Raw genomic sequence first — 14,193 nt, 5'->3', positions numbered from 1 at the left:
AAGAAGCTTGCATTCAATACGTTGATGAACACGGCTTTAAAAATCGAATATGGACGTTGTCCCAACTAAGCTTTTCATGTTTACGAAGCTGAACAAAACAAAGGGAGTGATATTTGAAAGCACAATGAACACATCTCAAACTTCAACCACAAGGACTGTTTGTGATCAGCCGCGTAACCCGAGAAAAGAGGAAAAACACGCGTTTTCTGGAGAAAACTATTTTAAATTTGAGCTGATCAAATCGGAAGATCACATGGAAACACCCTCAGGCAAAGAAAATTGAAAGAACTTAACCGCAAATAACTTTAAGTTGTCAGTTTCTCCTCAACCGTACCTGCGAGCTAATAGAATAATATATTAGTCACTTTTACCCTGTGGGCTGTGAAGAAATTTCCGAACAAAACTCTCGCAAATAATAAAACTACTCGCTGAATAGGAACTATCAAGTGAACGTAGGTGTCGAGGAATCGATAAACAACTTGCGAGCGTTCGGAACAACTTTTTTGTCGAAAAACTATGAAAACGCCTTCACGTGGAATGCTGGAGCTAAAACAATGCAAGCTTCATAAGCAGCTTCATTCTGAAGAACCACTTGAAAACTTTTTCATTAACAAACGTCGAAGTTTTGAGAACCAACAGAAATTTGTAATAAAAAAACACCGAACGTGTGAATTGATCAAGTTTGATCAATGAATACATGCCAGCAACCAATTTTCGGCCGAAAGACGTTTAACAAAAGACATAACCATGTACAACCTATTACTATTCATTCTTAGCATCGGTGTTTATTAAAATTGCTCTGAACAATGGCCAGCCACAAGTTCCTTAACAGCGTACAGGTGCTTGGGCAACGCACAGAGCACCAAAGAAGAAAAGGAAAAAAGAAACATTACCCTTACGTTTTCATAAAGTAACTTTTTGCTACTCAATTAACGAGAGCTCAATCAGAGAGCGTGGGAAAACTGTGGAGATGATGTGTGCTTGGCGGTCGTGGCGAATGGAAATGGTAATTTCTTAACGTTGTCGCCGAGGAACTCGGATCATTAGTGAAAAGCCGGCCACCAAACAAATACAGAAACTTCAATTAGTTAGTGCGCGGTAACTGAAAATCAACGGACGCCAAGGAATATCGATAATGAGTAATCGGCGATGAGCGCGAAGAGGCACAGAATGAGAGTGTATTTTCGAATTTAGGAGACAATTGTGCCACCTGAGCATACCCGCATTTCAGCTGTTTTCTGCGCCGGAAAAAAATTGTGAGTAAAACAAAGTACTTAACTCCTTAAGAGCTTGGCCGTGTTTTCAAGATTCCTGTTTTTAACACAGAGTGAGGAAAACGGCCAGCTATAGGTCGCACAGATGTGATTCTAAATTACTTTGATTGTATAAATAAATTTTTTGAGAATACAACGTGTTTACGCTTTGCTTAAGTGGTCTGAGTCGTTAAGAAGGGCGTGGGCTTTTTTTCAAAGCGACGATCAGTGGTCGCCAATATCAATGCAGGGTGTTTTGAAACAAAACTAAAACAAGTCAGCAAACATGCGGTGCGAGCATTTTAATCGACTAATGACATGCGGCGAGTGGATAGCGATAGTTTGGCAGGCTAGCACGTGTAGCATGTGCCGAGCTGAGCTCAAACAAAGCGGAATGAAAAAGATGCTTGCTCCACAATAAAAACACGGGAAAGCTAGAAGTGAGTCAAGAATGAATCCTAGTTACATTCATTAAGGAGTGGAAGATCATTATATTTAAACAGATCAGTTCTAAACACAATTTATAGAGACTAATCACGAGTAGGGTTGTGTTATGGCCACTAATTTTATCGTTTCGAAACAACGCGAAAATGCAGGAATAAGTAAAACAGTTAGAGCCAGCGCACAGAATGAATGATAACGAATCATTTGTTCTGGTGTGTTCGACACACCTGCTGGATTCAGTGAGTATCAACTCACATTGATGCAGTACACCTTTCTCATGTTTTAGTTTGTGGTGAATTTAACAAGGGGGGTTCTTTTTACTCAGCTGTATCGTTCTCAAAATATCTCAACCCGTCGTAGCCCAGCTGTTGCTCTGAAGGCTTTAGTTTCCAAATTGCTTTAATAACGAAGGAATATGACGGATTCACAATGAAATGTTGTGATGGATCAAAAACAAAGAGTAAACTAAACTCTCTCACAGCAAAGATTATGACTTTATTCAAATAGAAGATTCCTCTCACAAGTGAAATTAAGATGGATGTTTGCGACAATTAATGGAAAAAATGAGTTTGATTATCCTCTTTTCTTCCTTCAATTTCTAAACCAACACAGTCGGAAAACTAAAATAAAATTTCAAGTTCACAGTTCAAATATTTTCACTAACGTGTATAAACTGCTGAAAGCAGTCGGCAAGACTTTTCACTTTTGTGTTCACCGCGGCCGTTTGCCATAACTTGGTGCTTAACCACTTCATTACGGAACTTAATCAGAGGAACATTGTTGAAGCATACAACAAAGGAATCGAGCATATTTTGACGCTAATGGTTGGATTGGGGCTGCACAAATTCAAAACAAGTCACTTTAGGCACAAAAAACAATAACTGGGAAAAACCAAGACGGGAAGTAAAACAAAGTTCCGCAAATTGGGAAAGTACAACCTGTAGCTTAAGGAACTGGTTGATAAACTCTGAGCAGATGTCAGGCAAGGCATAATTCGGTTTAGCTTCAGTAAAGAGTATTTTCAGTCTTGATTAATTATGAAGATATTTAAAGAAATTTTAAAGGCTTGGGAATAGGATGAACTAGACTTAAGTCTTAAAAGTTTGGATTTGATGTAATAATTTTATGGACACAACGCTGCTTACTGACGTGTATTTGCACACCAACTGTGTGATTCAAGGCTTAGAGACTGTATGTGCTATTTTTCCTGTGCGGTCAGTTGAAATTAAACTTTAAGTTGAGGTCGTATCCAGTAGCATTTTACTCTAATGGCGAAAAAATATGCCGAATCTACTCTCAAAGTTAAACTATATGGGAACTTACTTTTGTGCTTCAATCGTCGGTTTTGGCAGAAAAGTGGAAAAAAAAACTGACAACAAAAAGAAAAAACGGTCAGCTCGCTCGACTCCTTATCATACAGCGCGCGTTAAGTCCTGGAAGTTCGTTCTCGAACAGGACCCTAGTACCCTAGTAAAATCTCCCTGTACCCAGAAGATTTAATAGATCACAGCAAACTTAGGCAAAGCTAAGTGAATGAAATGCTGAAGGTTTTCTCGTGCATTCAATGAGTCAAGATGGCTTTCTGTTCCAGCAGCGGGATTCAGGTCCCTTCATGTTAAGGAAAGCGGAAAAGCTCCATCAGTTTGGTCTACTACTTCCAATATCTAAATATCAATTCTCCACACTGTCTACCATACTTTTATTCTAATTTCTTCTCATCACTCTTCTTGATGAACATATACTGATAACTTAAGTAGAAATTGGTTCTTGGTCACTCGTTCGCCCACAGTGCAGGCGTTTTACTAGAACGAGTTTATTTCTTAAACAAGCCATGAAGATTCATCGGAGTAACTCCATTTACAACCGCTCGGCCCAGCTCTTTGAAATCTTTCGCGTCCAGCACCAGCAGGGAGGTGGTCTGGTCGCGGGTGTTAATCACAGATGAGAGCACCACACCGTCATCTTCATCCTTCCCGTCAGGCCTTTTCACGAACACAGGCTCAGAAGTGAATCCCTCAGGCTCTTCCCATGTGACGTACTCCTTCGTCTCGACATTGACCTTTATCAAATGGTCAAAAACAAATTTCTTCTTCCCTATGCCATATACGAACTCGTACTCTTTGCCGTTCTTCTCAGTATAATTGAACTGGGGCAAATCCAATCCGGCGTTCAACAAAATGTAGTCGAGCCCATCTGCCCGCTTAACAAGAGATTTCCCCTCCTTCACATTTCCGAGTTCTTCCAGGGGAAGCTCGTAACGACGAACTTCTGCAAGAGTAATACTCTTTTTGGCAGATTCTTTGGCGGTTCGCACGTTATGTAGGTAAAGATCGTCAATAACTTGGCTGTCTGGGTAACAGCAAGCGTCGAGGTGAATCTTGCCGTTTTTTTCGAAAGCGTTGATGTGATGAAACACGAAAAACGGCTCCGCTGTGAAGACACCAACATGTGTTCCTTCTTTCCTGTCGATTACGAGAAACCTTGAGAGTTGGTTCGGATCCCAGTGGAGCCAATCCACGATACTTGACTCGAACAATTTTGTCGTCAGAATTCGCAATATATTCCAGGACAAAGGTGTTTCGGTAAGTACCAGATAATGCTCCGTGAGGACGAAGCTATGCATGTAGCCAAGGCCACTGGTAGGCCGAATGGAACAAAGGACTTTACCGCCATCTAAAGGTTTCTCGTCCGATTTTCCAGAGGAAGGTGGTATCTGGACGATGTTGTATGTGGCGTAGGCACCAAATTGGATGGAAACGTTAAGAACTGAACCATCACGGGTTATCTGTGGATGAGCGGTTGCGATATCGATTCTAGCATCGCCTATTGAAAAAGAATAGGCAGTTAAGACAGCATATGGCTACTGGTATAGTACAATTTTTATATCATTGAAAAGAACCAGAGGTTATATAATAATGCTATAAGCTAACTTTGCAGAAGATTTCTCTCGCATGAAAAACAGAAAACCTGCCGCATCCCAAATACTTTTGAGAACCCTGTTGCACAAGAGAAAGATGATTCAAGAATACAGCGAATAATTGACACTCAACCACAATTAAATGGTAACAAATAATCATAATAATAGCAACAATAATTATAATGATGATGATGATGATAACAAAAGTAATAGTAATGGGAACTTAAAGGTGCTTACTCAAGAACCTCACTGTTCCTCTGTCGATCTACCCCTAGGCTCCAATAATGATTAAACTAGCTAACTTTTTCGCCCCATGTAAGGTAATCCAGAACAGTATTAGATTCTGGATTCCACGTTGTGGATTCCAGATTCCAGGTGCTGGATTCCGGACTCCATCTCAAATTACTTTTTTAACTTTCCTTTTAAACAAAGACCAAATTGAGGAAAAATTTAAACGGAATACAATTTTTATGACAGCCTATGTATGTCGCAAATAAATCGCAGACTATACTAAGAAAAGCTTGTTTTCCTATATTTAACTAGCGATGATGGTGGATATTATAAGATTGCGTATAAAACGGTGTTCAAACAACTCAACTAGACTTAAACCTATGCAAAATCGCGAAAGATCTGCATTTACACGGTAATTTTCTGTAGTACACTACAAGACATACAGTTAGTAGCACCGAAAAACAGTGTGATCACCTGCTACTACTCAGTGTAATTAAGCGTTAAACGACCGAAGATGTTCCGAAACAAACAAAAGCCAAGAGCGAGGAATATAGGGTAAAACTCGGCAGACTTCGTTGTGGACGAAGAGGTCGTTCGTATTCTATTGTTACCCACACTCACTCAACATGATTACATTATGGCTTCGCCTTCATAGGAGGCAGTCGCCATAACAAATTTTTCTGGTCAACAAAGGGGTTGTTTACATGAAAACTGAAGTAAGCATCTTGTTCATTTTCTTACAGATCATTTACTTCAGAACAGCTTGGAAAAGGTTACCGCCTTCTAAGATATTCATCAGTTAAATTGGTCTAACTATGAATCTACTTCAGACTTGGCATTGCACCGTTTTCTTGGGAGTGAAGCAGCGCATTAACTGGCTGTTACTGTAAGAAACGACACAACCGGCTCAACTGGATCAATATCAGTATCAGGGCAACTGCCCACCTACCCCTCACCCAACATTAACCCTAACTTGTTATCAATAGACTGTTGTTGGGTTAGGGGAGGGGTAGGTGGGCAGTTGCCCAGATACTGATATTGATCCGGTCCGTTCACTTTGAAAGGGGCGCTAAGCCCTACGGTTTGCTATTGTTCATTTGCTTTCCTGTTTTCACGTTAAAGAAGACAATCTTGGGAGATTGGGCATTTCTCAAGTATCCCAAAATAGCTACACGACGATGGGGAGAAACCTTTTTTTTTTTATTATCTTTTTTTTCTTTCCTTTATCCTTTACCAAACCATATTCAGTGACACACTGGTGCAGTTCTGAGATGGCAGTGGCCAAAGTAATGTAAACGACTTGTACTAAATTAGAGCCTCCCTGATTTGATCAAAGAAAGGTTACCCCTCCCCAGGTTTCAAGTTTTACTTGAGCCTATACAGGAAAACCCTTGAAACCGTAAAATAGTTAATGTAGATCTACTCCCAATCCATCAAAAATGCTGCAATCTGATTGGCTATCTCGCTCGCTATCTATTCTGTGATGGCTAGGAAGTCAGGTGAATAGCACTTGGAGTGACCTACTTACAGTAGTAATCAATAAAAAAATACTCTATTTTCAAATTAAGTCTTAAAATCTGTTAGATTTGTGCTCAATCAATAAGATATTTCGCTCTCGAATGTTGTGCGTGATGGTTGACGCCGACTTCACCCTCATCACATACCATGCGAGAGAATTTTCGATCCTATAACCTTATCGTTAAATAACTGATAATGGAGTACTTTAGTCGGCTATTCCCGTGTAAATCTCAATTGTGGTTACCTGGAAACTCCGTAGTGAGGTCAACTCTATTCAGAGTTTCCAAACTCTGTGGGTCGAATTCATGCAAGAAGTTCGCCTCGGTAGCGGCGTACAGTTTGTCTTTCATGGCAAAAATATTCACGTTCGTGTTATCCAAAGGAACGTACCCATGCCAAAACTTCGAGAAGAAACGGGAGAAAATATTCTGGCACGGATCTGGGGGAATAAAAGTGCCGAATTCCAAGTGATTTGCTGAGCCATGTTTCAGAGAATCCGCGTAACTCTCACCCCGAATGAACCTGTTGCCGTAGGTCACATGACCATCCTTTATCTGGAAACGGTGCAGAAGTGCTTGACCGTCGAACCAGTGATTGAACGGAATGTCACCGCACTCGAACTTACCAGGCCCATTCCTAATTAAGGTTCCGTTCAGCCAAGGAGGAATTTCACCTTTAATCTCCGCGTCGATTGGCTCAGGATGTTCATCGACAGTTTGGAAAAGGCAAGCAAAACCCTTTGCAGTTGTCATGGTGGAATCCTTCAAATTAAAGATGAAATTAGAAACCGGTTTTTCTTACCCAACAATATACAGTTTACCCTAACCATTCGATGATATGAAATGTGCAACAGGCACAAACACAAGTGAGTATAGATGCAAGGAAATTCCAGGGTGCATTACTACCTTAACCTACTTCCACGAGTGACCAGGACAGAATTTTTCGCCACAATATCAATACAGATCAAGCAGACAAGTGATGCGAATAAAGAAACATATCAACTACGAGATTGTTAGTCGATCCATTACCAATTCTTCAAACTTAGATATTAAGAAGTGTATGGCTGACAGTCAGGAGAATTACTGATGAGATATTGGGAGTGAAGGGAGTAGTGCCGCCCCTTTTGAAACGCTTAGGATGCTAGAACCCCAAAATCACCACCCATTGAGTTGTCAAGTTACCTTCAAGGGTTTTTGAAGTCTTATGATCTGAGAAATAAGTTCTGCAAATAACATTATTTCCAACACGAATTATCTACTAGATGATAAAAGTTTTATGTAACATTTTCAAAGAAATTTTAAAAAGTTTTAGAATTGTTTATTCTTGGGTTTAAAAAAATTATTTGGGCCAATTCAAGAAAACGCGATTTTTGGTATCTTAAATTTCCTGACGGGCAGCTCTGTCATTTTCATGGAAGAGCTCCACTTCCTCCCTCAGCCTCATCACAGGTGTCCCTGCTTCATATACGAGCTGTGTAAATTTGGCTCCAATGAGAAAATCTTTGGAAATACCGTAAACAATAAGCGTGAGTATATTTTTTATTCTTTTTTTCACGACTTTATGTTAATTTTCGTTGTTTTTTTTCCTGCTGACCTAACCTCTTGAGCTTCGCGAAAGCTCTCTGTCACAAAGATTATTACTGCAAAGAAATTGCCCAAAAGCAGACCACGTTTTTTTCCAGAAGTAATGTAAAAAAATCTGCGGATTTTGCAAGAACAACACGCCAAAACATGTCACGAAATGTTATGCAAACAATTAATTTGCGCAAGAACTACACTGCATTATAAATCCATATCCAAACCATTTCATTTTACTTTCAGTTGCTTGTCGTCTAGTCGGCCTTTAGAGACTTGAGGAAATCCCGAACCATAGAGTTTGGCATTGCGTTTTTAATTCCAGTTTATGTTAGAACTGGAATTCGAGTTCAAGTCGTAATGGTACTTACTTCCACCATCGTGACATAATGTTGTACTTTGGTACTTGTAGTTTATGGCTCTGCTCTCAATACCTAAGAGAGTTTGATATCCTTTGAGGGCAGGAAATCTTTATCTCTCTCCACTTTGTTGTCCACTGAAATTTCCCATACGTTAAGCATTTATGGCTGATATTGCGTGCGGGAGTTGTAGCTTCCACCGCGCGGTTCTTTTTTGAGCCAACCCTTCCTTAATGTCTCCTTCTCAGCCATTGTTTGGTTTCGTCACGCAACACGCGTGATGAGACCAAACAACGACTGCGAACGATATCAACGCTGCATTTTTCGAGAATGAATTTCATTCTCACCCATAGTAAAGATGAAACTTTCTGATTTCTCATTGGTTAAGTGTACTGGCGGCGTTAATGTAGTTTTCGATTCTGAACCAAGTCGTGTTTGTTCCTAAAGTCAGTTTTTTTATTTTCGCCTGCAGAGGTTCGCGCGGAATCCGAAGGTCTGAGGTTCGATTCCTCGTGAGGACTTATATTTTTTTTCCTTGTCCCACACTCGTGACAAGACGAAAAAACATCTTTGTCTGGAGTTTCTTGTTGTTTATCGAGTGAGGTATTTTAATACACAAAAAAATGTGTCCTCGAGAACGAGGTTTCGTATTTATTTGGCCGCTGGCGGTGGTATTCTTATCATGCATCGTTGAATTGTTAATAAGTTGCGTTATCATTCAAGTAAACCCATTTTAAATATTTTAAACCCGAAACGAAACTCGAAGTCCAAGTCTCGAGGTCCAACCCGAAATCCATTTCGAAGTACGACTCAGACTGAAATCCAAACACCAACGTGCCTTACTGCCACAACAAGGTTTCTGGAAATTTCTGGCAATTTTTGCATTTACACACAAATGTGCAGCTCGAGCAGTCTAAAAAATTACACTGACTTGGGTACTTACTACTAAAATCAAATTTGATCATGAGTATTTAGTAGCCGCCCCTTTATCTTAGAATGCTGTTGCGTGACAATCTGTTACATCAATTCTTAAACCTTTTGTTTTGAAGAAAATACGATCCGCCGACGTATTGTTTTATTTTCTTATTTTTTTCACATTTGCCAAGGCAAACTGTTCGCTACCAAAGCGTACGTGAAAAAAAGATGAAGGAATATACAAACTGTTAAAAGTGCGTGTTGAGTTGAATCGATACTCGACCAAGTTAAGTTTCACTTTACCACAATGTGTTTCGAAATGCTGGGTGCGAAATGTCTACACAGAACAGCGGTGATTAAACGAGTGATATTAAAATCTCTGACAAATTACTTCCAGTACTTTTACGGAGATAATTCCTACATCGCCTCTTATTCAGTTGAGGCTGCTTGACAATGTCTGTGGTGGTATATCTTTCGAAAAGGAAAATGTAAAGTTTGCTATCGGACCTGTTGGTGTGAAGAATACTAATGCATGATCGAAATTATGAACCACGAATGCATCGAACACGAGGCTGTTCTATCGCGTGAGTATTCCTCTAATCTATCATAATAGTAATAGCTCATAAAAGACGACAATTCAGTGATGATACAGCGATAGCGACGAGACAGAATAGCGAATTAGTTCACAATGTTGCAGAGATAACAGGCAGGCAATATTCGAACAAACAGCTGCATCGGTTCTCACAAATTAAACTAGAAAATGAATACCATACTGACTCGTGTACTTAAGGGGTGAAGAATTTTTAACCTCAGCATTTGGCAAGCATCATCTTCTTACCTTGTGAAATAGTATCTTCCCACAACGCTAGACAAGCCGATATGCGCTTGTTGTGCTCTATTCACCAGTCTACCTGATTATGCAAAAATACCTTTGGTTACATTACGCACCATACATGTTCTGACTTGTCACGCCACGAGCAAATCACGTTTTAGACGCTTCGTCACTAACCTGAGAGACTGCAGCCGTTTACACAAGGTTCAGGCCGGTTTTAGCTCTTTAGTTTAGTTCGGTTTTCTATGAAAACTGTTATTGTCAAGTGATTACGCCCTAGGGTAAAAATAAAGCAACACAAAAGAAGCGACAGTGAAAATGCTTTTTTTAGAGTCTCCCTTTGTCAACAGGCAAAAAACACACTGACTAAATGTCTCTCAAGACTATTACTAACCGCGTGATATGAACCGTGACACATAAGTCTGGAGTTGATTGTAATCGAGCTGAATTCGAGTTTTGAACTTCGATCGAGTTGAACCTATCCATAGCTGGACTCTCAGTTGGAGTCAACTCTAAATCAACTTACAAAGTTCAACTGGATTTGAGTTGGACATTGACCCTAATGAAATATAAAAAAACATTTTCTGAAATGTTTCTGCGAAAAACACTCTAACCTTCTTTAATTTCTCTAGAAGGTTCATGTAATTGGAAATGAACTGCAATTATCGTTCCAAGGGGTTAACGTCACTGTGCTCTTATGAAGAAACTCTTAAGGAAGCGAAATGAATACTCATAAGGACATCAGCAAGAAACAGAAAGTCACACTACAAAGTTCTACAGTTGAATGAGGTAGCCCTCGTAGTTGAAAACGATGCATCTTTAAGGGTAACTCTTTCGTGTTCTTCTACTTTACAGAATTAGTATTTGTTCAAGTTTAAGGTGCAGGGTTTTGTGTGTTTCAAAACGTGATTTAAAACACTTTAATACAATCTCTTGATTTTTTAGTCATGAAGCTCCTTTTCCTTTGAAACGTGACAATGATGTAGACCATGTCTTCTAATGTATCCAGGCGATAAATTTTAAACTTCTCCCATTCCCGACACTCAGCAAAACGACTTAGTAACTTATTGCAGAAACGAGGAAAAGTCAAAGCCTGGTTTTGGGCAGATATTTGACAAATTTTATCTCCAGAGAACACGTAAATATAAACATTCGTTTTTGTGGAATATCCAAATGTAAATATTACTCAAATGCCACATTTTCATAAGTCAGTAGTAATCAAACCCGTCAGCAAAAGTTAGTAGCTCTCTTTCAAAACATGATATCCTGTCTTAGGTAAAACGAACTATCAAATATTGTTTTCTTTCCTGTAAAAGTTTAGCTAATAAAAGGTGTGCAAACCTCCCTCCTCCTGTTAGTGCTCTCTGCTAATTATCGCACTCCGGTTTCTAACTGAACGGCTGTTACAAGCTTAGTAATAAAGCGATATTAAACTGGACCAAATAAATCGCCAAAAACGTGGCCTGAGTTTTCTAGTTGGTGAAATATAACTGAATATAAAAATAATGACTCATCTTCTTTCTCGTAAAACCGGATATTTTATTCAAAATTAACTCTGTACGTACCATTATTGATATTGCGGCGGCGAGTCGCATAGCAATGTAAATGTCACTGGTTACAGTCGAGTGCTGTCAACTTCAGTTATATCTACACCTGTACTGAATCTATAAGCTTTTAACTCAGGTAAAGTCTACAGAATGATCTATAGCAACCGAAATACGGCCTGTGGGCCAGTTTCAAGCCAAGAGATAGTAAATAAGACTTCACTTAGAGAATGCTATTGAAGTTCCACAAAATTTCAAGCTTCCGTTCCATCCGAGAGCTTGTTACGCACTGGTTACGTAATCATTCTCATCACAATCAATTGACGCATTCCGTCACGCTTATGGTTGAAGTTTTGAATATTTTAATACACAAAAGTGAAATTCTTAAGTTCAACTTTGCAAAAATTTAACCTCTCTCTATCCTTGATAATCTTCACCAGTTTTCCCCGGTTTCGTATGATAAATAAAATATTATCTTGTTTTTATGAAAATCAAACTAAAGCTTCATTCCACTATGGAAGTGTTTGTGCATCAAAAGATTGTGTATTGCATTGTTCTCGAAGATATGTATATCTAAAGAATGTTACAAAAACACGTCAATTCTTTTCTGGGTATAAAACGTGTCCAAGTTTCTTAAATAGCCCGAGGGCATTTCTCAGAAATCAAGGAAGAAAAGGATAACAAGGAAAAAATAAATTATGAATAACGAGATAACGTTCTTGAAATTTTTTTGATATTAAAAGTATAGATCTCTTTCTCGTCTTCATCTGTATATTTCCATGCTAAAGTTCGGCTAAAAAATTCCGGCGATTCACTGGAAGATTGCGTGACGATATTAAATTCGTTAATACATTCTCAAAAATTTGCATAGAACTTGTATGGGATGCCAAAGCGGGTGGTAATATTTAAAGACAATTTTCATTGTAATCTAAGTTTGAATTCAATCAAACACCCAGCCGCAGTGCCGAAAGAAAATCTCAGATAATTGGAACTTTGGGGTGGAACCTTATACACCCTACTATCAAAGATTTGAGTGTTTTATATTCATACTTTGTACATTTGAAATTAAACCGATCAGACAGTGTGTATACTGCTGTCCTGAGAAGAAGCATGAGATGATCTCCTATGAGTTTGAGGAGGAGATAATTCCATCTGAGAACGGAAAGGTACTCTTCTCTCGTTTTCCCTGTCTAAATAATCATCCGTCTCGTCCGTAAACCTGAGTCGCCCTTCACCAGGGTTGGTAACGTCCGTATTACTGAGCAGGAATCCATCTGTCCGCCTCTTCCCGTGAACAACATGGTAATATATAAACAGTAGTAGGTTTATAGACAGAATTCCACAGAGGACGGCGAGAACGATGTTTACGTTCAAAACTTGACAGTGAGTAGGATCAAATTTGACTGACTCGCATCGTGCGGTTCCTTTGTCTGTTAAACGAAGAAACAATGAAACAACAGCGGGCCCGGCAAATCTGCCGAGTGCCTCGGCGAGGTTGAAAACACCGAGAAAAACTCCGCGGCGGTTTCGCGCCTCGTCGCTGAAATCGGTGATCTTTTGCGAGTAATAAACACCCGCGCCAGTGAAGAAAAACGCTCCGCCGGAAGTGGAAAGAGCCACCGCTCCGAAGTAAAAGCCATTCTGCAAACTTTTGTCGGATAATTTGTAATCTATAAGCAAAACAAATCCCCAGACATTAACAATCAATCCAAGAATTGAGAACATCGCGGGGGATAGTTTTCGGTGAATTGTTCCCCGTATGACAGTTCCAGCGACAACGAAAGCGATTCCACCAGAAATATAAACTTTCCATAAGTCCCTCTCCGACGATATTAGGTGGTACTGTCCGAACGCAAGGGTGAATAAGTCACTGATAATTCCCCAGAAACACGCCGTTCCGAAAAACACTGACAACATCAATAATGTAGAGTGGACAACGAGTCTTTTCGCCTCTCTGCAATTAAACTTCATTGCCATGTGTGGCGCCATAGGGTTCTTAAAAAAGAATTTTATCAGTGGTAACATGATTAACACAACATTCGCGGTCGCCAACCAAGCTGGGGTTGTATACAAGTTGAATATTTTACTAGTCGTTGTGGTCGTCTCTTCATGACCTGCCAGAAGAGGTACGAGAAACATTCCAATTAAAGGCCCCCCTAACAGGCCAACTGCTTGGGCAAGCTTGAAGCTAGCCACAGATTTTCCACGGGTTTCTCGCGGAGTCGTGTTCGTCAAGTAGATTAGCGAAAGGGTCACCGAACCCGCGCTAAGGCCTGCTACAAATCGACCGACAAAAACCATATGAAGCGATTGCGCCAAAACGGATAGGCCATACAACCCATTTCCCGTTACATTAATAATCAATGACAACATCACGGCGAATTTTAAGCCACGCAAATCCGAGATGTAGCCCAGTAGAGGCGAAACAACGGCTTGAGCAAGAGCGTAACTACCGAACATGAAACCAAACAAAGTTGCACTTCCACCAAGGGAACTCCATAATTCTTCTATTGACAAAAGCACAATAGAGTAGTCCAACGCCATTGTGAAGCCAAAATAATGGACAGCGAAGGTTGATAGAAGGTTCTTTGTCGACATTGTGGAGC

General features: G+C 39.8%; 2 protein-coding genes across 11 annotated transcripts; both read right to left on the bottom strand.

The window, feature by feature from the left end:
- Nucleotides 1-2,172: 2,172 nt before the first annotated feature.
- On the bottom strand, nt 2,173-11,522 carry LOC113677527 (retinal Mueller cells isomerohydrolase). 10 transcript variants are annotated; one of them, XM_089211223.1, is made up of 6 exons: nt 11,385-11,519; nt 10,438-10,602; nt 10,221-10,319; nt 10,050-10,122; nt 6,608-7,124; nt 2,173-4,520 (listed from the first exon to the last, which is right to left on the bottom strand). In XM_089211223.1, exons 5-6 carry the CDS (start codon nt 7,113-7,115, stop codon nt 3,511-3,513), a joined length of 1,518 nt encoding a protein of 505 aa, XP_089067349.1. In that variant the 5' UTR covers nt 7,116-7,124; nt 10,050-10,122; nt 10,221-10,319; nt 10,438-10,602; nt 11,385-11,519; the 3' UTR covers nt 2,173-3,510. The 10 variants fall into 10 exon arrangements, with proteins under 10 accessions (XP_089067349.1, XP_089067351.1, XP_089067352.1 ...); XM_089211225.1 differs by having other exon boundaries at nt 10,050-10,118; XM_089211226.1 differs by lacking the exon at nt 10,438-10,602 and having other exon boundaries at nt 10,050-10,118.
- A 39-nt stretch (nt 11,523-11,561) lies between these two features.
- On the bottom strand, nt 11,562-14,185 carry LOC113677526 (solute carrier family 75 member 1). The gene has a single exon (XM_027194345.2). It carries the CDS (start codon nt 14,183-14,185, stop codon nt 12,662-12,664), a length of 1,524 nt encoding a protein of 507 aa, XP_027050146.2. The 3' UTR covers nt 11,562-12,661.
- Nucleotides 14,186-14,193: the final 8 nt, after the last annotated feature.

Source organism: Pocillopora damicornis, chromosome 7 (assembly GCF_964200805.1).
Source record: "Pocillopora damicornis chromosome 7, jaPocDami1.2, whole genome shotgun sequence".
NCBI classification, from domain to species: Eukaryota; Metazoa; Cnidaria; class Anthozoa; order Scleractinia; family Pocilloporidae; genus Pocillopora; species Pocillopora damicornis.
This window is presented reverse-complemented; position numbering and strand designations above follow the sequence as displayed.

Bases quoted from the DNA above. Each gene is read 5' to 3' on its own strand.
- LOC113677527 (XM_089211231.1), bottom strand. From the start codon at position 7,115: ATGACAACTGCAAAGGGTTTTGCTTGCCTTTTCCAAACTGTCGATGAA. The intron at 4,521-6,607 runs GTAACCACAATT...CTTTTTCAATAG, and splicing joins CCTCACTACGGAGTTTCCAG to GCGATGCTAGAATCGATATC.
- LOC113677526 (XM_027194345.2), bottom strand. From the start codon at position 14,185: ATGTCGACAAAGAACCTTCTATCAACCTTCGCTGTCCATTATTTTGGC.